This window comes from Haliotis rubra, unplaced genomic scaffold (assembly GCF_003918875.1).
Source record: "Haliotis rubra isolate DU_JTF1 unplaced genomic scaffold, ASM391887v1 Scf347, whole genome shotgun sequence".
Lineage (NCBI taxonomy): Eukaryota > Metazoa > Mollusca > Gastropoda > Lepetellida > Haliotidae > Haliotis > Haliotis rubra.
In genome coordinates, this window is record NW_025767021.1 from 158343 (window position 1) to 180981 (window position 22639).

Here is a 22639-nt window from a genome sequence, read left to right on the forward strand (position 1 = left end):
CTACAGCATGATGTCAGAAAACAAGTCTGCATCATCATCAGTTTGCTGGTACTGTAAAACCGGGGCACTGAACATGCATATTGGGCACCTGATGTGAAGTCAAGGTAGTCCAGGATACTCTTTTCTGATGGGAAGAAATGGGGCATTCAGAAATGGTGGGGGATGAGGACTTGTGTTTTGGAATGCAATACAAACACCATTCTAGTTACAATCTACAGCTTGATATTCGCGATGTAGAGTCACAATGTCACTGTATGGGAGTTATGTTCACCTGCTCTGGGTCATATTTTGTCATTTAGTGACTTTCTCCATATTTCTGTGTTTGGTTATGTTATAAATTGGTTGGTTTTTTTTAGAAGATATTTTGGAAATACACTTCAGTTCACATGGTAGTATCTCAAGCCAAGCTTTCTCTTTCTTTCAGAAGTGAAAGATGACAGGAAGGCATTATTTTGACTGAAACCTCCTGTGTTTAGAGAAGTGTCACAGGTTCTAACCATGATTAACAAAAGTAACATCAAAGAATTAGATGGTTCTCAACCTTGAGTGGCATACTGTATATTACCGTAGATAAGTCGATCTCAGAGATAGGCTAACCCCGTAACTTTACCCTTAAAATCAGTATCAAAATGGTATGTTTCGTACTTAAGGCGATCCCTGTGATGGGGTCCTAATCATGACAGACCACAAGACAACTGGCAGTTACAGATAATTATAACTTCGATCCACATTTTTCACAGAAATCATATTACATCTACTCACGCCTCGAAATGATGTAGTTGACAGAAAATGGATACGTATATATAATTTGTTTCACTAAATGTCATATTTATTGTAGCTGGGCGATCACATGTCAACAAAATGGAATGCTTATTTCCCCTCTTTCCATGCATTTACTAATGTGAAGCCTTCAGTGACAGATGAATGAAGCCAGGTGAATGTTTGACTTGGTTTATTATGTGGCTACCATGTGCTTCCTAGAAGGCTATGTACATCAACACAGTCAACAAACAACAATACTGTCAGGAGGCATGGAATGTTTTCTCCACAGAACATGAAAGACTAGATAATGCCAACAAAACCACAGATGTTGGCTTCTCCACACCAACAAACACCAAGGTTTTCATACCCTCGGCCGCAGCCAAATTCATAACCCTAGAAGCACTCATTTTCCATCATTATTCAACATGAAACCAAAAGGACGCCATCAGTTTCTTGCATGTCAAGAGAACCAGTTGTATATCGGCCTGTATGGTAGAACTGTGGTATATACTACATGCCTGTGATGTCCCACTTGCTTGTCAAGTAGTTTCCAGGTGTGCTTGCTCCAATACTCTCAGTGATAGTTCTAAAACTACTGCAGGGGTGGAAATAACCCATTGCCCGATGCCCCAGTCCAGTGGGTTTTTTCTGTCGGGCTAGCAAATTTGTATGTCACACTGTACCGGTGTCCAGTTGACTTTCCAATGTTAATTATGTTGTTTATTTAAAAAATCAACAAGAAAATCAGCCGGTATAGTGGAAGAATTATCAGGGCAAGTGATTTTACATGTGCCACTGTACCTGAGTACACTAGCAATTTTAAAGTTATTTCCACCCCTGAACTGGTAAAATGTCAACAGGCCAGTGTAACTATTACACACCAATCAAGATGGCTGCTACACTAAACGGACAACATGTTGCTCTAAATCAACATCGACAGATGCTAAATTGTGGCATCAATTACATGTGTTGTGTGTTTGGGAATAACACACATGTTTGAATAGGTCTGTGTGAAAACTTACATAAGCATATTAGAGTGGGAATACTTCGGTCAGAAAATCAAGAAAGTAAGCGAATTACATTCATAAAAACTGTTTGGAGGGAGAGTATGCCAGTGTTATTGATCCCCACTGATTATGCTTGCAGTCGACACCTCCAGTAAAGCTTCAGATGGACAATGAAGAGTAGGGGGTGACTATATATAGAGATCCAGTCTTGATTGGGGGCTCCACAAATCTCTAAAAAGATCCAGACTTGATAATGGGGCACAGGAGAACTCCATATGGACATCCATTCCATGATATTTTAGGTGGAGATCCAAACATGAAAAGCACCAAAGTTGATTGGGTTAGCCCCAGTTGGTCACAACACAAGGAACATTGTCATTATGAGAGTGAGTTGGAAAGGTCTGATTTGAGGGAGTGAATTGGGCTTTAACACGACTGAATACTTCATCACAGGTTCATTTCCAATGACTGAGTTATTATAAGCAAAATTAAAGCAGGTCATATATGTTCACCACATTCAATATTGTAGGATTCTGGCATACAAAAGGGAAACAACTCTACATTAAAAAGGAACATGGTGGGAATTAAAGCTTTTTCTTTGCATCAACACTTTAATTGCTTAATTAATTCACATACCAGTACTTGTTTGAAATGAAGACTAGCTAGCCGTGTAATGGGCAAGTGGTCCATTACTCTGTGGAATGTGAGATGGACATGGCTGTTCCTAATGCATCCAAACACAATACAACCTTCAGTATTGTGTGGATGGGGTTCTAATTACACACAGATGAGATTCACATGGACCAAATAACTCCAGAAAACAAACAAGAATATCACAGATTGTCAACTGTGAGAAGCTGCACACAGAATAGCACTGAACACTGTAGAACATAGTTAAATAAGCAGGCCCGTACCAGCCATGTAAATGTGTGTTCTGGTAAACTTTATCAGGAATTAATTTAGCTGTCGTCCGTAACCATGTTCGTTTACTGTGCCATATGTGTGTCCTGGTGACAAAGCTGATAGTACTGGCAAGAGAGGAGACCGTGCATTAGCAATGAGTAGGAGCTATTAAATACTAAGCATCACAGCACACTCAGCACAGATAATGTGATTGTATGATTTCATCTACCTGTGGACGTATCATAAGACCTTCTTTGGACAACAGAACTGACATTAGTTGAGATAGAAGCAAAACTTTAAGAAATTATTTGAAAGTAACCATGTGTGTTATGTGAATGAGAATTGGACTATAGTCTGTTTCCTGTGGACTACAGAAAATGTAACATTTAGGCTAACATGAATTAAATGTCCTATCTCAAGGTTTCAAGGGGTGTATTTCAAATATACACATAAGCATTAATTTAGCACCACCTGATTCAAAATGCAATTCAGAAAATTCAAAATAGGATTCCAAAACCTTTGAGATTAACCCAGCTGCTAAGTGAGAGCTAGAGGGAATTGACCTTGACAACAGGAACAGTAGATGTTGGAATGCTCAGAGAGCGCATATTATAAAAAAAAACAGTGCTTGGTGCTGAATTACTACCCTTGTATATTTGAACATCAGCAATTCTTTGACCCTGGTTGCTTTTCTCAGGTCTAGAGTGAGTGAGTTAGGTTTTACGCCGCTTTTAGCAATATTCCAGCAATATCAAGGTGGAGGACACCAGAAATGGGCTTCACACATTGTACCCATGTGGGGAAGTGAACCTGGGTCTTCAGGCATGACAAGTGAACGCTTTAACCACTAGGCTACCCCACTGCCCCTTCAGGTCTAGATGAAGAGGATGCAATGTCAGATACATCGGATCATCTTGGTCACAGACTTGTTCATAATTCTCTTGTTCAAATAGTTGGGGCCCATATTAGCCATACCTGATCTAGTCTCAAATTCAAGAGTTAAAAGAAGAATAACAGTTTGCTGTCAGCCACATTCATACTAATATTTGAAGCTATCCAGGGGACCAATAAGAGTCCTTACCCTACTTTGTCCTTTGTATAACTGTTATGTCATGTTGATTTCCTCACAAGATAACTCAGACTTGCATATATGTAAAAAACAAGTACATACATTAAAATGCCACATTAACAATATAAACCAATAATGGCTGTATAAAAAGACTGTACATAAAAATATCTACAAAGTTTCTATAATAAATCTGGCACTATCAACTTGTAACAGCTTCTATTACACATGTGGTATTATGCTGGGGGAAGGGGAATTATCACACAGGCAAGACCAGCGATGCATCTACTCAAACATCCATTTGCACTAAACAGAAAATCATCACCATCCATTTAATGTGTTAAATAAATACCACATGCTATTTACAATGAATGGTTTTAGAACATTCTAAATTCTTACACTGTTGACTTTAGATTCACAAATACAGGTCTTATTGATGAAATAAATACCCTATCTTCTTATACTATACATGAGTGATCTGTGACTAGCATCTGGCATGCCAAAATCTACTTTAAGTGGGTCCTTCATGTCCAGTGTGTAGTCTGCTTGTTCACCCACCCAGCTGTCACCTACTGTCTGGGTGGGACTGGGGGTACTGTAGCTGGACGACTGGGTACAGGGGGAGGACCAGTCATAGGGGTGGGGCAACATCTGGGGGCCAGGGCGGACAGGGATAGGGGGAGGGGGAAGATTGGGTGGAGGTATAGAAGGGGGCATATTTGAGCTTTCGGACATATCTAAATCCTGGGGGGCAACATCTGGTGGAAATGAATCCAGTCTGGGTGGAGGTGGGGGTGGTTCCATAGGGCAGCTGGGTGGAGCTGGTGGGGATTCCTGGGGACAGTCTCCCTGGGGTGTTGGGGAGGAGGACTGGAAGGGTTTACTTCTCTCTGGGCCTCCAACAGGGTAAGACGGACATGTGTCGAGGGCTGGAGGAGTTGGTGGTGGACTGACGTCTGGACACGGAGGATCAGCCGTTGAGGGTCTTGTTGATGCATCTGGAGGTCGGACAGGGATAGGAGGTGGGTCATGAGTGAGAAACTTGGGTATTGCACTTGTATCAAAGGGGTCAGGCTCACTGCTGGTGTCACCTAACAAAGGAGCATCTAATATGTTATGACTTTGCACTGGTGGACCACTGCTATGACTAGATGTTTCTTCTGACTGAGATCCAAATGTTGGTGGTGGACCATTAGGTACAGGAGGCAGTGGCCTCCCTACTGCACTCAGTGGTCGCTGCGGTGGTTTCACTATGAAGGGATCATCTGGGTCTGAGGCTGGAGAAATGACGGCACTCTGAACATCTTTTCTGGGAGTTGGCCTGGGTCGGGCAACAGGGGCTGTAGTGACCTCACCGCCGGATTTGTCCGACAACAAGTTCTCCATACTGCGGAACCTTGGCATTGGCTTGGGAGGTGCCTGGCTGCTGGAACTACTGGAGGAGGTGTCGGTACCTGCCATGTCCTGGGCAGTCCGACTTCTAGGGATTGGGGTAGGTGCAGCCAAAGCTGAAGCGGAGGAAGACATGTCTGAAAAAGAACAAAAGTAATAGCAGCTAGAAAACCTGGTGAAACTGTACAATCAGTGTTATTCTATTTCTTGTGGATAAATACTTCCCTCACAAATGGCTTCTGTTCTCAGCAAATAATGATTCATTGCTGTTTACTAATAACTAAACGATTTGATGTTGAAAAATGTAATTTTTATGATAAAATTGATATTTTATACTTATCCTGACTCATGCTATATGCTTCAGATCATGAGTCAGGATAAGGAAAAATTTAGATTTTGAATAACCTAATCAAGTTGTTTTGAGCCATGTACTTGGTGTGACAGAGAAACATTAGTATTATACATACCTCCAACAGGTGCAGGAGTGGTGCTTGGCATCATGGGCGCTGGTAAATTAGCATTCGCGTTTCCTTGGTTACCTCCCATCAGGTTACTTATCAATTTCTGTGCCTCTTCCATACTGCTGGCATGTGTGTGATGTGTTACGTTGGTGGGAAGACCAATAGAGGAGATCTACAAAAGGAGGGAGGCCATGCGAGGTTAATAGAACACACACTGGGTTATTGATCAACAGATCAAGATCAGAATTCAAATACTTTATTGCCATGCCCCAAAGTTGAGTTTCTGAAACTGTAAACACTAGTGGGGGGCTACTAAAGGTAGAAATCACACAGCTGCACTCAGGAACTGTTTTATGGTTTGGTTAACGTCAACATCTGACTCTCTCCATGAAACTGTTTGAAATGGTTTGTTAAGATGGTGACAACATGGATGAACAGAAACATAAATCACACAGCATTCTTTGTTTCTAGCCACACAAATTGAGAAGTGCAATTCAAAATGTAGTCAGATCTAAGAAACAACAGACAGAGAAGACCAGCTTACCGCACGGGGACCTCCCTTCTTGGCCTTCAGCTTGGCTGAGGGTGGGGGGCGGAGGGGCTGGCGGATCTTGGGGGCCTCTTTCCCCACATGTCTCCCTGGGGAACCTGCCAGGAACAGACATCAATACTCCTGTCACACTAGATTTCAAAGTGACTTTAAATAGACGAATGAAGATGCGGTTAGAATTTGTCTTCAGCAACCCATGCTTGTCATCAGAGATGATCATACGTGTTGTCAGTGGTGACTAACAGGATGAGATGGTAAGACTCGCTGACTTGGTGGATGTATGTCATTGTATTGAAGTTTACATGCCACTTAAAATATTTTTAAAAAAAGATTCCAGCATGCTTTCATTCATTACAACTATGTCAACACCTAGTGGAGAGCCATGTGCATGACTCGACAGCTGAAGTGTATAACTAAAGGTGAAGGAACTAAAGGTATTTCAGAAAGCATATGTCATCGAAGGTTTAAGGTCACACTGGACCAATAATCTTGTCATGTTACAAACAACATAAATAAGAAAAACTGTATTAGTAATTTTCAAGTTCAAGTGAGTTACCAAAAACTGTATGACAGCCATCCAAAGGAGGATGTGTCACAGATGTCTGATGACACTAGACTAGAGTTTTCACATTGTGTCATCTCACCTGGAGGTGCTTGATTAGCAGGTGCCCCTTTAGGTGGCCCTCCAAGGGGGCGCTGTGGAGGTGGAGGCTTCGCAGGTGGGGCTCCGGGCCTCTGTGGAGGCTGTTTGCGAGGCATCTGTAACCAATACAAAACACATACTGAGTAAAGCATGTGTACAACAGTGGAGAAACATCAAATCAAGTGGGCCCCAGTATAACAGTCATCATCATCATGGTTTGCATGTGCATCAGTTTGTATGCAGTTAATTCTGCAAAAGTCTCTAAGTAAACTTGTAAATTTCAAATGATATGAATGAAATAGGGTCTTTACAGCTTACCATTATAGAAATCATCAACATCATCAACAAAAACAAACTGTAAATTTGAATCCCAACAACTCAAGAATAAACCAATGTTTTAAGTGAAGGACAGAACATGCCTCCATGGGCTTGGTTTTGTAAGTAAAGGGTTAAGTGAGGTTCTACAGAACAGCACTGAAAGCTCCTTTGAAAATGACTTGGCATATCAAAAGCAGAGTTGTTACTGGTCCATCCTCAGTTATAGAAAATATAGACACATAGTAAGATGACAACCTGGAAGTTGACAATCATATGTCCATTTGAACCCAATAATTTGCTTACAAGCAGATGAAGACACTTTAGAAGGTGAACATTTGAAACATGTTCACAGTTAAACTACCTCTGGCGATGGTGAACTCCGAAGTCTTGCCCCAGGCTCTGGAACAATGAGAGCTTCTGCCCCACCTGGCGCCGCCCCACCTGGAGCTGCCCCACCAGCACCGGGACCAGCTGCGGGGCGGGGTGGGGGCTTGTCAGGGCGAGAGGGAGCTGTTGGGGGTCGACTCGGCGGACCTGCAGGAGGTCCACTAGGGGGTCCTCCAGGGATGTCAGTTGGTATTTCCTCCTGTACAGCGGGGCTGTTGCGGCCTGTGACAAACAATGGATGTCTGAGTGGGTGGATATTTCAGTGAGTGGCTGGGTGGGTGGATATTTCAGTGAGTGGTTTGAGTGAGTGGCTGGGTGGGTGGATATTTCAGTGAGTGGCTGGGTGGGTGGATATTTCGGTGAGTGGCTGGGTGGGTGAATATTTCAGTGAGTGGTTTGAGTGGCTGGGTGGGTGGATATTTCAGTAAGTGGCTGGGTGGGTGGATATTTCAGTGAGTGGTTTGAGTGAGTGGCTGGGTGGGTGGATATTTCAGTGAGTGGTTTAAGTGAGTGATGTTTGAATCGCTGTCAATTCGTAACCAATACAGTTCACTGACTGCAATACATGCAAGACACAATGACAGAAGTTATGATTATCAATAGCAATGGGGACATGACAACACCATGTGATAATTTTGTACAAAACAAGTGATGGAGGAAGTCAATGTATTCAGAATGTAGAAAGCTGACGATGTAAGTACAGTGAAATCAGTAAGTTTCCCAGCATTACATAATTATGGGAGAAGGACTGGTCCCAGGGTCCATGAGAAATTATCTTGCCTCACACATAATGCAATTTTTGGATTAAAATTGATATTTTATACTTATCCTGACTCATGCTTAATTGCTTGTCTTCTTTTTCTTGCAAATGATAGTGGAACACTTGAATCCCCTTTTGAAGCTCCCTTCAAAAAATCGGACATAAAATCACTCACCCAGTGTTACCTCCCTTAGGTATTTTGGCGGCAAAATCTGTCACATGACCAAACACACTCTTCACTCTCTCCAAATATGAGCCCGACACCCGGATTACAGGGAATCCAGAATGCCATGAGGGGAGGTTGGGAGGTCTGACCTCATGAGTCAGGATAAGTATAAAATATCAATTTCAATAAAAAAAAGTACATTTTATGCAACTCCATGTCTTGATGCTCGCATCAAGTGGAGAAGCGACCCTTCTTCATGTACGAGTAAGTCCTTTACAAGTACAGGGTCCGTCACTCATGCTGGCCTGTCCTAGACGGGCGCATGGACTCTAAAGCTCTAGCTCTTCAGAGCGTTGGCTTTTACAAGTCACGTGATAAAAGGGTGATATTCATCTCAGCGCCTTTGAGGAACCGTCAATTGTTGTGCTACAACAAGAGGCCCAAACTGGTGAATGCCGGAGACGTCCTCGGTAGCAATGTCTCTGAGGTAGTGGTTGGCAAACACCGTCTCCGACTTCCAAAAGCAGCCCTCCATTATTGTCGAGATGGAGCAGTTTCCAAACAGAGCGAGTGTCAATGCCAGCGCTCTGACTGCATGAGGGTTGGAGGCTCGTTGAGGCTCAAGTCCTGCTGCTTTGTAGGCTCTTAGGATGACAGCTCTCATCCATATCGATATTGTCGTACGTGAGACCTCTGTAGCTGTCTCCGTTGATAGAGGGATGAAAAGGCGCTTGAATTTTCGTCTCCTCGTCTTAGACCTTTTGTAGGTAGACTTTCAATGCTCTGACTGGGCATAAGGATAGGTCCAGAGTATCCTGTGGCCCAAAGACTGTCGAGAGTGCTGGGATGTGGAACTGTCTGTCTGGTTGACCGGCCAGTTGTTCTTTGCTATGAAGTCCCATCTCAATCCCAGATGTACGATGTTACGATGTGCATCAAATCGTATTCGTTCAAAGTCCAGAGCATGTATTTCCGACATCCGAGTTGCTGTTGCCAAGGCGATCAAGAACAGAGTTTTGTGTGTTGAAAAGTCATAGGATGTCCTTTCTAGTGGTTCGTAAGTGTCACTGGTGAGATGCTGCAAGACTACGTTGAGATCCCAAGCAGGCGCTTTAAATTTCTTTTGTTGGTCTTCCAACTTAAAGGAGCGTAGTAGAGCCAGTATCTCTGGTACTTTGGTCAGCTTAACACCCGTCTTCATGGTGATAACCGCGCTGAGGGCCGCTAGGTATGTAGAGAAATTTTAACCTTTTAACCGCCTCGTTTGTCTTAGATGACAAAGGTATTCCGCCACTTGAGGATGTGTTGCTCTTCATCGCCATGAAGCCCTTCTTCAATGCATATTTCTCAAAACTCTGCCACTTGTCATCGTACAAGTTGCGGGTTGATCTACATAGAGCTAGTGTGACTGCTTTCGCTGCTCTGGCGGAATATCCTCTTTTCTTCAAGCAAGTCTTGATACGCTCCATGCGTGTAGCTGGAATACTGTTGGATTTCCGTGTACTTGCTTGGTGTGCGGATGAATTAGTAGGTTCGGCCACTCTGGGAGTTGCAGGGTTGGACTTCCGAGTTCTTGTATGAGGATGGGAAACCACACCCTCGCTGGCCAGTAGGGCACAACCAAAATCAGTTGCAGCTTCTTCGTCTTCTTGATTTTCTGCAACACCTGCGGTATTAGAGCTGGAGATGCAAACGCGTAAGCGTTCAGTCCTTCCCAGGAGATGCTTAGAGCATCTGTTGTCCATGCTTGTGGATCCGTGACCAGAGAGACGAATGTTGGTAGTTGTTTGTTGAACTTTGTAGCAAACAGGTCTATCAGCGGAGATCCTATCCTCTGTATCATGCATCTGAAGGCTTCTGGATGTAACATCGGTTCCGTCAGGGATGGTTGTGTTGGAAGAGATAGGGCGTCTGCTATCACATTCTTGGCTCCGGGAATGTGGCATGCTTTAATGTTGATGTTCAGGTTGTCTATTATGCTGAACAGATGAAAGCTGAGGTCTAGAAGATTCCTTGACCTTGTTGATCCTTGTTTGTTGATGTAGAACGCCACTGTGGAGTTGTCCATATGGATCATCAGTTGTGCGTTCCTTAGTATGCTGGACCAGTGTAATAAGGCGTTTATTACTGCTTTCATCTCGAGCATGTTGATGTGCAGACTCTGCTCCTGACTCGACCATTTCCCTGCTGCCACTTCGTTGTCGAGGTGGACTCCCCATCCTTGAAGTGATGCATCTACGTAGAGGTGAGTGTTGCACTCCGGCTCTGATAAGTAGGTTCCTCCGCAAACATTCGACTTCCGAGTCCACCATAGAAGATATGGTTTCAGTGTCTAGATGAGCGTTCACAAACACTTGTAGTGGGTGCAGTTGTACTCTTCCTCTGCGTGTCATGTCTTGTGCTGATGTGAGAAGACCAAGTAGGCTCTGGCCAACTTCATAGTGGTAACGGAGAGAGTAGTGCTTGAGATATCATGTGTTGTATCTTGACCCAACGCTCCTCTGGGACGACTATGCGATTCGCCGATGTGATGAGCCGTATTCCTAGGAATTGAAGATCCTGTGTGGGTTCTAGTTCCGACTTAAGGAGAGTTACTAGCCATCCTAGTTGAGTGAGCAGCCTGATGGGGAAGTCTAATTGCAGTCTGAGTTGACTGGGATCTTTATGAGCTTGAATCCCGTCGTCCAGGTAAACGCACTGCGTAGACCTTGATGATGTAGATATGTGATGATGGGCTTTGTCACTCGAGTTAACAAACAGGGGGCCGATGATATTCCAAATGGTAGCACCTTCAATTGGAAATGACGTCCGTTGAAGAGGAATCGTAGGTATCTCCTAGAGTCCTGTAGATCTATGCTGGCGAGGTAGTCTAACGGACAAACGAGTTGTCGCAATTGAGGAAGGTGTATCATCCTGAATTTTGTGGGTCTGCCTAGATAATCTTGGTTGAATTTCCTCATGTTGTAGATGAGTCGGAACTTTTCCCTGGAATTTTTCTTTGGTACCAGGAAGATTGGGGAGTAAAAACCGGGCGTGACGAGCTCCTGTTTTATCTCTTCGACTGCCTCCTTCTCGAGTAGAGTTGTGATGGCATCAAGTAGGTTCTCCCTCTGGTCGGCAGCATAGTTGTGGGCCAGAGAGTTGCTTGTCAACAGTGGTACTGCTTGTAGTTGTATCTTGTATCCTCTGCATAGGATCTGGGATACGTCAGTCGTCCTGAAGAATTCCCCAATTCATCCCAGTAGTGTTGCAGACGTCCACCCACTTTTGATGAAGTTTGTATGGGAACGGCTGGAGGTGGAAGACTCCAGTCGTTCCAAACCCATCCTTCAGCGTCTAAAGTTCCTGGCACCTCTGGGTGCTCTCCTCTGGAGTTGCCGTATTTCTTTTCCCTGGCTCTCTGTATCCCCGTAAACTTCGACTTACCGGAGTAGCGTTGCCATGTCTGACGGATAACACTGGCCAGTGTATCGATGGACTTGATCATCATTACCTCCCTTGACTCTTTCGTAACTTCTTTGGCCATGTCCTCAATTTCCCCTGCGAAGATAGATGATGCTGACCACGGAGCTCTGTACAGTGTCTTGGTGAAGCGCTCACTCCAACTGCAGGAAGACAGCAATCAGGCCCACTGATGTGGATGACAGATGTTTGGACATAAACTGATGATCTTTCTTTGGGACAGCAATGCAGAGTAAATCATTCTATCTTCTTCAGAGGTCGAGTTCCTGAACTTCGTGATGAGGGTTTCATTGATGGCTCTTGACCTGGCTAGACCAAAGAAGGTAGGTCTGGTAGTTTTGTCTAGTTGTGCCAGCTTCTTATCCTCTATTTTATAAGTCCTTGGTCGGGAGTCGTTGATGATTTTGTAGTTCTCATCTATCTCTGGGGCCTTCATGATATGGTTCCATGTGGTGAAGTGAGGCGCTGAATGGCGGGAAGCTTTGGCTCTGGAACTTTGTTGCCTTCCTGAAGGCTGTGCTGAGGTTCTCCGGTACATCCGAGACAGGATCGATGGGTGGAAGGGTAAGTGTTTCAAAGTCGTCGTTCGACATCATATATGTGAATGCTTCATTATCCTCTTTAGAAGGTGATGCAAGTTCCAATCCATTAGCCATCCAAGATTTGATCGCTGTATCGGAGAATATGATTCCGTCATCATCTTCAGATCTAGAGGCCTCTGTTTCTGAAGATCGTCGCCGTTGTGCCTCCTTCCTGCGTGGAGATCTGCATGGAGACCTGCGTGGAAACCTGTGTGGAGACCTGGGTGAAGATGTGCCTGAAGACCTTCCTGAAGACCTTCTTGAAGACCTGCGTGCAGGTGACCGGTTCAGATAAGGATCCTCCCTGGAGTCTTATCTCTGTGCCTTCGTGAAGGTGTAGATTCTCTTCTACGGGATGCGGGGTACATGCATGCAGGCTCCTGATGGCTGTCCGTATCTGAGGTCGAGGATGATCTGCTTCTGCGATGCTCCGGTGAACATCTGGTTCTGCTCCTGCCCGAAGGCTCCTCTGGAACATCTACTGCAGATTCATCGTTGTCAGGGCTGGCAGGTTCTCGGGAAGTTGCCGTGGACAATCGTCGAGTGCATGACCCTTCACATAGGTTCCCTCCTTCACACAGGCTACCATCTTCAACAGGATGCGATCTGCAGGCTGCTTGTCCTTCGTGCAGGCTCGACGTAGATAGGGCCTTCGCCGCAGCCTTCTCCTGCGCGAACCTCCGTTCCATCAGGTCCAACATCTGCTGAGTAAGCTGCTGCATGAAGATACCCGGGTTGAAATTCTGCGACGACAGCTGCTGCTGCTGCAAAGATGACGACGCATCTGAAAGTGCTGAGGCTTCTTCCAAGGAACGCTGTGCTTGTGAAGAACTGCCGCCTCTGGTATCTGATGTCTGCGTTGATAGAACGTCTGACTGCATTGAGATGACTGCTGACGTCACTGTAGAAGAAGATCTCGTCTTTTTCTTAACTGCTACGTCAGGAATGAGGATGGTTGGCTCGTCATATACGTCTACTTCGTCTGAAGGGATGATCTCTGCAGCGAAGGACCTCGTCTTCTGCGCTGCCCCATGGGAAGACTTCGCCGAAGTCTTATCTGCAGACAACTTCTTTTTCTGAGAAGACGATGCCCTGGTCTTCTTAGACTGCGATGAGGCTACTACTGACATTGATGACCTCTTCCTGGAGCCGGAGCTTCCATCTGCCACAGCAACATGCTCCGTAGGACAGCAATAAACGGTTATCAGCGCAATCACTCGATTTAGACATGACTTGTAAAAGCCGTCTAGACCTGTCCTTGGCACATCTAAGAATGGAATATAAATAATTATTAAATTCAATTTCAGATAAATGCTGACAAAGTTGACAGCGTAAGCTGGAAGAACATGTAGAAGTACAATTAGGACATAATAAATGCGGATCAGCAACCGACAACCGGTATCTGCAATGACTGCAAGTTTTCATCAAATGTAAACAAGATGAAATATCATGTCAACAACGTGGATAAACAGATAATTTAGACAAATATTTCAAACCATATCGCTGGTATATCTTCTTAAATGCTGTATACAGCTAATTTAGTGGTAAAGGCCTAAAAATAAAAGGATATAGTGCCGTATAGGGGACCGAGGCGCTCTCACAACCGTCCTCTAGGGCGAAGAAGGAGAGAGTGAAGAGCGTGTTTGGTCATGTGACAGATTTTGCCAACAAAATACCTAAGGGAGGTAACACTGGGTGAGTGATTTTACGTCCGCTTTTTTTAAGGGAGCTTCAAAAGGGGATTCAAGTGTTTCTCTATCATTCGCAAGAAGAAGGAGACAAGCAATTAAGTATGAGTACGGATAAGGAAATATTATGTCGTTTTCTGATTGGCTGAGCGTTCTTCTATTATTTTCAATGTACCCTGCGTACAAGCGAGTAACATTTTCTATGTACCCCGCTGGGAATGCTGAACTCATTAGGTACTTCGTAGTAGTAAGTCTTTATCTCGAATAACATTGAATCACGTATGATGTACCTAAATTACCGATGTTTTGCAAATGCAAATTGATGGAAGGGAGATAACTCTAAATTTGTATTTCTTGTCATCTTGTTGTCTGGTACTCAATACTATGATCCAATACCCGTGCTTCAAACAGTTCAAAATTATCATTGAGATGTTCGGTAAGATGAATATGTTGTTCACTGGTCCCTCGGGGCCCATGTGTTGATCTACCCTCAATGTTTCTCAGGGAACATAAACAAACATCAAGGGTACATCAGCCCATGTCCCCCTCAAGACCAGTGAACGCAAAATTGTCCTATGATACACGAAACTTGGCAAACCCTACAGCCTTAACCGTTAACATATCAAATGGGTCAAATCAGCACCCAACATACAAAGTGCATAACACTGTCTGTGAGTTCTTAAATTATCTCGCTGTTGGGGGTAGAGGATGTAAAAGTTTCAACTCAGTCCAGTGATTTCAAAATGTCCTTTAATCTCAAGTTCCGAGCTTTCTTACTACACTTCTTCACAATCCAATCCACACAATGACAGAATAACAGTACCTAAACGTTAATTTAACAGTGACTAGACAATGTCTAGGCAATTAATGCACAGTGGCTGGACAGGTTGAAAAACCGTATGTCCTCTAAGCCCACAACACACAATTCTATAACACTCTCTTAGAAACTTAAAAACATGTCTTACTGCTTCAGTATCTTAAAGCTCTCTGTCCCTTTCTCACACTCTTTCATTCCACATGTGTCGCTTAAATTCTTGGTCGGCCACTTATCGTGGTTGATCAGGTCAGAACCCATAGGACCCCAAGAAGACAATTAGTCTATAAGTCTTAGTTGCAGTGGTAAATCACAGCTGCCACCAGTCCTGTGAATGTAGCCTCGGGACATTTGCTGGCAGCAGGGGCTGGCAGATTCTTATGTCTCGACTAATATCTATATACTAAGCACATGCAGCCTCTCACACACAAACCCTAACAAAGTTACAAATATAATATTTTGCATGTACAGCAAATGCCTAAAATTCGGCTCTAACATTCCAGCCCCTAATTGTTACTTATATCTGAATGTAACAATTACCATGAAATTATATAGAGCGAATTTTTTACTTTAAACAATGTCATCCTAAGCTACATTAGTTGACTTAACAACTAGACGTTATAACAGTGGACATTCTCTCTGAGTTATAATCTTAGTATATTACAGTATGCAAGAACTAATCGAACATATTAGTCGATGCTCTTCGTCTTAACTTCAGATTCGTTACAAGTTACAGTCTCAAAACACAGTTTAAGTGTCACTCTCAAGAAGCAAGCACAGCTTGCTGATTGGTCTGTCCAAAACCTTTGTCTGGGTTTTCACTTCGACACGTCTAACAACACCCTTTCTATCTGGCATAAGCTTCACAACTTTGCCCATTGCCCAGGAATTTCTAGGTGCTGTATTGTCCACTATGAGCACGATGTCACCAATCTTCAAATTTCTTCTTATCTTCACCCACTTCTGTCGTTCTTGTAGTAATGGCAGATACTCTCTTAACCATCTCTTCCAGAACAAATCCGCCATATACTGCACTTGGCCACCGACGCCTTGGATATGAACCACCCAAGTCAGACATACCCGGCGGCAAATTCGGTTTTCTCTTCATGAGCAGCAAGTGATTTGGAGTGAGTGCTTCCAAATCATTTGGGTCACTTGATGCTTTGGATATAGGTCTATTGTTAACAATAGCCTCTATCTCACACAGCACTGTTCGTAAGGTTTCATCGTCCAAAGTTTGTTCTCTTACGAGTGATCTTAATACCTTCCTCACAGTTCTGATTTGTCGCCTCCCACACGCCACCATGGTGGGAACCTGTCGGAGGATTGAATGTCCATTCAATACTTCTTTGTAGCATCTCTTGTTGAATCTGACATTTGTTCCATTTCTCAATTTCTTCCCTTAACTCACGCTCACTTCCAAACGGTTGGTGCCATTATCTGATCTGATGACTTTCACTTGACCTCTTCTAGCGATGAAACGAGCGCAGTGCATTTATACAAGAGTCAGTGTCTAAACTATGTGCCACTTCTATGTGCACTGCACGTGTTGTAAGGCACGTGAACAAAACTCCAAATCTTTTTTCGTGCTTTCTTCTGCATTTTACGTCGAATGGACCAAAGTAATCCACTCCAACAAAGGTGAACGGAGGTTCATCGGGAGTCACACGGTGAGCAGGCAAGTCAGCCATCTTTTGATTACCTGCTTCAGCATGGGTACGCCAGCAAGTCACGCATCTGTGTAGTTCTTGTCTCACTGCTGCATTGGCTTTGATAATCCAATATTTCTCAAACAATTTTGAAAGTACAAAATATCTGCCTGAATGTCCACACTCATGATGGATGTGGCGAATTATCAGTTCTGACACATGAGATTTCTTTGGTAGAATCACTGGGTGCATCGCGCTCTCTGGCATGTTGGCCCTACTTAAACGTCCACCCACTCTAATATACCATCTTCTACAAATGGGTCAAGCTTGGAGATTGGACTGCCTTTGCTCAGATTAAGTCCATTGTTTGAGGTTAGTCTTTCAAGCTCACTTGAAAAGTTCTGCTGTTGAACATACCGAATAATGGCTTTCTCTGATTCTTCCAATTCTTTTACTGTCAACACGACAGGCTTCCTTTTCTGTGGTGTTAAACCTGCCTTCTTCATTTTACTCCGATCTAGGAGTACTTCCCGTATCCTGAGTACCCATGCAATAGCCTTCTTCAGAGCAAACCAGTCCGAATAGTGACTGATAAGGCTATCTACTTCTTTGCATGGCTTTCTGTAGTCTATCTGGTTGACCTGGGCAACCTTCCTTAGTTCCACATCTTTCGATGGAATGTCAGTTGAAATGTGTGTCTGTTGGGGCCACATTTCTTCATTTTCCCATAAGAACTCTGTTCCAGAAATCCATCTGGTATCTTTCAGAAATGCATCTATTGACAGTCCTCGAGATGCTTTCGTCTGTGGGATTGTTTTGAGTATCCACATATTTCCATTGTGATGGGACTGACCCTTCATGAATCACTGATAGCCTATTTGCTACAAAGGTGTGGAATCGCTTTGAATCATTGGCGATGTATCTTAAAACTGACATGCTGTCTGTCCAGAAGTAGGTTTGATCAACTGAAATCTCCAGCTCACGTTTGAGCATGCTGTCCACTCGTATTGCTAAAGTCGCAGCTGATAGCTCCATTCTTGGGATTGTGATGGTCTTAAGTGGAGCAACTCTAGACTTGCTAATAAGAAATGAGCAATTAACTTGTCCAGTGGTACTGACTTGTCTTAAATAGGAAACAGTTCCATAACCCTTTTGACTGGCATCTGAGAAGTGGTGTATTTGGGATATTGCATTCTGATCACTATCCTTGGGTTGAATGCACCTTCTTATCTTCATTTCCTCAAGCCTTTGTAGTTCTGACAACCATTTGGTCCAGTCTTTCTGGGACGGAATAGGAATGACGTCGTCCCATCCTATCTTAAGTCTGGAAAGGTCTTGTAGAATGCCCTTTGCTTTGAGAACAAAAGGACCTGCAAATCCCAGTGGATCATATATGGAGCTGACAGTTGACAGAATACCTCTTCTCGTTACTGGTTTGTCTTTGACTGCTATCCTGAACTTAAATGTGTCTGATTCGACACACCATTGTACACCTAATGCCCTCTCCACTGGCAAGGCATCATCTATGTCTAAGTCTTTAACTTCTTTGGCTCGATCCTCTTCTGGGATTGAGTTTATTGCAGCTCTGCTGTTACTTATCCATTTTGTCAAACGGAATCCACCTTTACTGCAGATTTCTCTCAGTTTCTGTGACATCTCAATCGCTATTTCGTCAGACGCGACTGACATGAGACAGTCATCCACATAGAAACTCTTTTCAAGGGCATGGGTCACATTGTTGCTAAACATGTCCTTGTTGTCTTTTGCTGTTTCTTTCAGTGCAAAGTTGGCACAAGTTGGTGAAGAGACAGCGCCAAACAAGTGCACTTTCATCTGATATTCCTGTAATTCTTCATCGAGATTTCCATTGGGCCACCAAAGGAATCTTAGAACATCATAATCATCTGGTTCAACTCTGACCTGGTAAAACATGGCTTCAATGTCCGCCATTAGAGCTATTGGTTCTTGGCGAAATCTCAGGAACACTCCAATTAAGGCATTGGTGAGATCCGGCCCCTGTAGCAGGTGGTCATTTAGTGATTTTCCTCTGTATTCTGCTGCACAGTCAAATACTACTCTTATCTTATCTGGTTTCTTTGGATGGTATACACCATGATGTGGTATGTACCACACCTTCCCATCCTGACGATCTTTCTTACTCTCGGGAACCCTTTGGGCATAATCTTTGTCTAGGAGATCCTTCATAAAGCCTTTGTAATCTCTGTAGAAATCATCATTCTTCAGAAACTTCTTCTTAAGCGAAATGGCTCTTTCTTTGGCCTGTATTTTATTGTTTGTAATTTGATTTTGGAATCTTTGAATGGCAGAGACATCTGGTAGTGTCCTCCTGTTAATCTCTTGGATGAGTTCATTATATCCAAGAAATGCTGATCATTTCTTGACAGTTCTTCTTTATCATTGCTGAGGCCCTCGTTAAATTCTCTGTGGAAGTATCCTCTCAACTGATGATCAAGGGACTCATCTGCTAGAACATCAGTTCTGTTGACTGAGATCTTGCTGGGAGATTCAGATTCCTGGACAAGCCCATTTACCATCCAGCTAAGAATCGTTCTTACAGCATAGGGTCCGTTACCATGACTGTTGACTATTTCCAGGGGTTCCAATGCCATAGGTACATTGTTGCCTATTAGCAGCCCTATCTCTGCATCTATAGGTGGTAGTGTGACGTCCCATAGATGCGGCCATTGATGAATGAACTCTTCTTTGGGAATAGTGCTTGTGGAAATAGGCATTTCATCCTGTGTGAATACTGTAGGTAATTTGATCCAGTTCCTTCCATGGATGTCACCTACTTCTAGGTTTGTTAGAATGGAGGTATTCACAGACTTCTTTTGAGTCATGGTGCTGACAACTATATTTGTCATCTTCCCTGTGACATGAAGCTCGTCAGCCAACCTGCTTGTGCAGAAGGTTGCTGAACTGCCGTTGTCAAGGAAGGCATATGTCTTTACATATCTGTCCCCAGTGCCGACTTTGATTCTAACAGGAACTACAGGCATATAGCTCAAGTCTTTGAGATCTTCACTGTGACGTGTAGCCAAACTGTTGTTTGTTACAACCTTTTGGCCCGTCTGATCCTTTTCCTTCTTTAGTTTATCTTTATTGTTGTCATGGAAACACGTTGCATGTCTCATTTTGCAGATATGACAGGTCAATCTGCTGGGGCACTGGCGACTTGTGTGTCCGAACTGTAGACAGCCAAAACACAATCCCTTTGGTCTTAGAAAGTCAATTTTTTCATCCAGTGTCTTACACTGAAGTCTTATGCACATTTCCATACAGTGATCCTCGTCGCAGAACCAGCATGGCTTGGCGAATGCCCTCAAAGCTCTCTCTCGTGCTGTGAATGGCTTACTTTGTGTCTCATGAATTCGCGATTCAGATTTCGATGTATCAGTGGCAAAGCTCTTAAATCTCTTAGGTGCTTCTTTCGGGTTAGGCTTTGGTTGAGCTTGTCTGTCGTCGGCAATTGTGCCAAACAGTGGACTCGACAGTATCTGTGCTTGTCTATCCACGAAACGAGCAAGGTCTGCAAAGGTGACATTTCTTCTTTCCAAGATATCAAATGAAACTGCCCTCCATCTTTCTCTTAATTTGTATGGCAACTTTTGAATCAGTTCCCTGAGGTTTTTGGGATGTTCTAATTCTCTCATGTACTCTATATCTGCCATGGTATTTCCACAACTTGTCAGGAATATAGAAAAGCTGGTCAGTGCATCACTGTCTTCTGACTTTATAGCTGGCCATTTCAAGGCTTTGTCCATGTAAGCTGCTGCAAGCTTGTATTTGTTCCCAAATTTCTTATCCAACAATGACCTGGCTTGTTCATAACCACTTTCCGGATTCATGTGAATACAGCTTCTTACCAAGTCATTTGGTTCACCGCTGGTGTACTGGTCCAAGTAATAGAGTCTATCCTTGGGATTAATGGTCTTGTCTTCTATAGCATGTTCAAAAGCTCTTATGAAAGGCTTAAATTGTAATGGGTCGCCACTAAACGTAGGTATTTTCCTAAAGGGTAGACTGGCTAGCTTCTGGTGTTCTACCACAAGCTGCATTATTTCATTCTGTTGTTTACACACTTCATCGAAGTGTGTATTGCTGACTCCAGCTGGTGAGCTTGTGTTCTGGTTCAGGGTGAATTCTCTTGCAAGTGGATTCAACACTTCATTTCGGCTATTTGATGGGTTGAAGGACTTTTGGGGATGATCTTTCTTTTGCGAACCGTTAGATTCTTGGTCATATTGGTCAAAAATTGCATACTGAGCATTTGCGATTTCCACTTCTGTCTCAAGTTCTAATCTTTCTCTCCTTTGTTTTAACCTGTTCTCTTCTTCTTCCAGTTGATGCTTTTGCTCTAATCCTTTCTGTCTAGCAACAAGTTCGGCCCTTTTTGCCAAGATTTCCATTTTAGCAGAGGAGGCAGATGATATGACTGAACCCTTACGTGTCCCGACTTGCGAAACGCTATCTTCAGGCCTTATTTCATTTTCTGTATCACAGGGTTTAATAAACGAAGCAACATTTGTCTCAAACTGTACTAAGGCACCTAACTGTGACTGGAACCAGGCTTCGTCTTCCTCTTTCGCTGATTGACTTTCAAGTTTATTGTGATAAGTTTCAGCCGATTCTTTAAATTTCAAAAATAGCTCTTTCCATTCTTGAAACTCAATTTTTACATCATCCAGAGCGTCAGAGCTCATCAAGTATTCAATGTAGTTTACCTTTGAACACACTTGTTTATACAGGAATTTTCTTTTTTCCAATGCTGTATTCAAATTATAGCTTTGGCCCTTTTCCGTTGGTTTTCTTATTCGTGATTCTGTTATCACAGATTTAGCATTTCTCCTAAGCTCATGAGTCAGTCCTTTATCACTGTGAACAGTATCGCTCAATGTTCTGCTTGCCATGGTGAAAAATTAGTCGAACAGTTCGAATAATCTTGAAATAACTTACAGTTCTTGAATTCCTTAATCCTAAATGAACACACAGTTCCAATGAAATATAATCCCTCCTGTTTCTGAATAAATACTTGAACATGTGGTCTTCTTAAATCCTGTTAGCACATCCTTGAACACATATCAGTTCCATTTGCTTGACAAGCTCAATCTTCTTTAAGAAAAACTAAATGAATAACTTACTTCAGCTTTGAGTCCTCAATCCAGTTTGCGTTAATCCATTTTGATGATTGCACAATTCTTCCGCACAAAATTCTTTGTCCAAGTCTTAGGTTCACATCCGGGTTTTCACGGGTTTTTCAACTTTGAATGTGAGTTCTTAAATTATCTCGCTGTTGGGGGTAGAGGATGTAAAAGTTTCAACTCAGTCCAGTGATTTCAAAATGTCCTTTAATCTCAAGTTCCGAGCTTTCTTACTACACTTCTTCACAATCCAATCCACACAATGACAGAATAACAGTACCTAAACGTTAATTTAACAGTGACTAGACAATGTCTAGGCAATTAATGCACAGTGGCTGGACAATAGCTGGACAGTGGCTGGACAGGTTGAAAAACCGTATGTCCTCTAAGCCCACAACACACAATTCTATAACACTCTCTTAGAAACTTAAAAACATGTCTTACTGCTTCAGTATCTTAAAGCTCTCTGTCCCTTTCTCACACTCTTTCATTCCACATGTGTCGCTTAAATTCTTGGTCGGCCACTTATCGTGGTTGATCAGGTCAGAACCCATAGGACCCCAAGAAGACAATTAGTCTATAAGTCTTAGTTGCAGTGGTAAATCACAGCTGCCACCAGTCCTGTGAATGTAGCCTCGGACATTTGCTGGCAGCAGGGGCTGGCAGATTCTTATGTCTCGACTAATATCTATATACTAAGCACATGCAGCCTCTCACACACAAACCCTAACAAAGTTACAAATATAATATTTTGCATGTACAGCAAATGCCTAAAATTCGGCTCTAACACTGTCTATTGGAGCATGTTGTAACACAGCTGCAGAAAGACCTAAGTACTGACCTGAAGATGACGGACTGCTATTCCTGG

At 43.2% G+C, this 22639-nt stretch overlaps 1 protein-coding gene across 1 annotated transcript; it reads right to left on the minus strand.

Annotated features, from left to right (window-relative positions):
- Positions 1 to 1774: 1774 nt before the first annotated feature.
- On the minus strand, positions 1775 to 22639 carry LOC124284867 (vegetative cell wall protein gp1-like). The gene is made up of 6 exons (XM_046720985.1): positions 22613 to 22639; positions 7464 to 7711; positions 6786 to 6900; positions 6136 to 6239; positions 5598 to 5763; positions 1775 to 5267 (listed from the first exon to the last, which is right to left on the minus strand). The coding sequence occupies exons 3-6, from the start codon at positions 6898 to 6900 to the stop codon at positions 4189 to 4191; spliced, it is 1464 nt and encodes a 487-aa protein (XP_046576941.1). The 5' UTR covers positions 7464 to 7711; positions 22613 to 22639; the 3' UTR covers positions 1775 to 4188.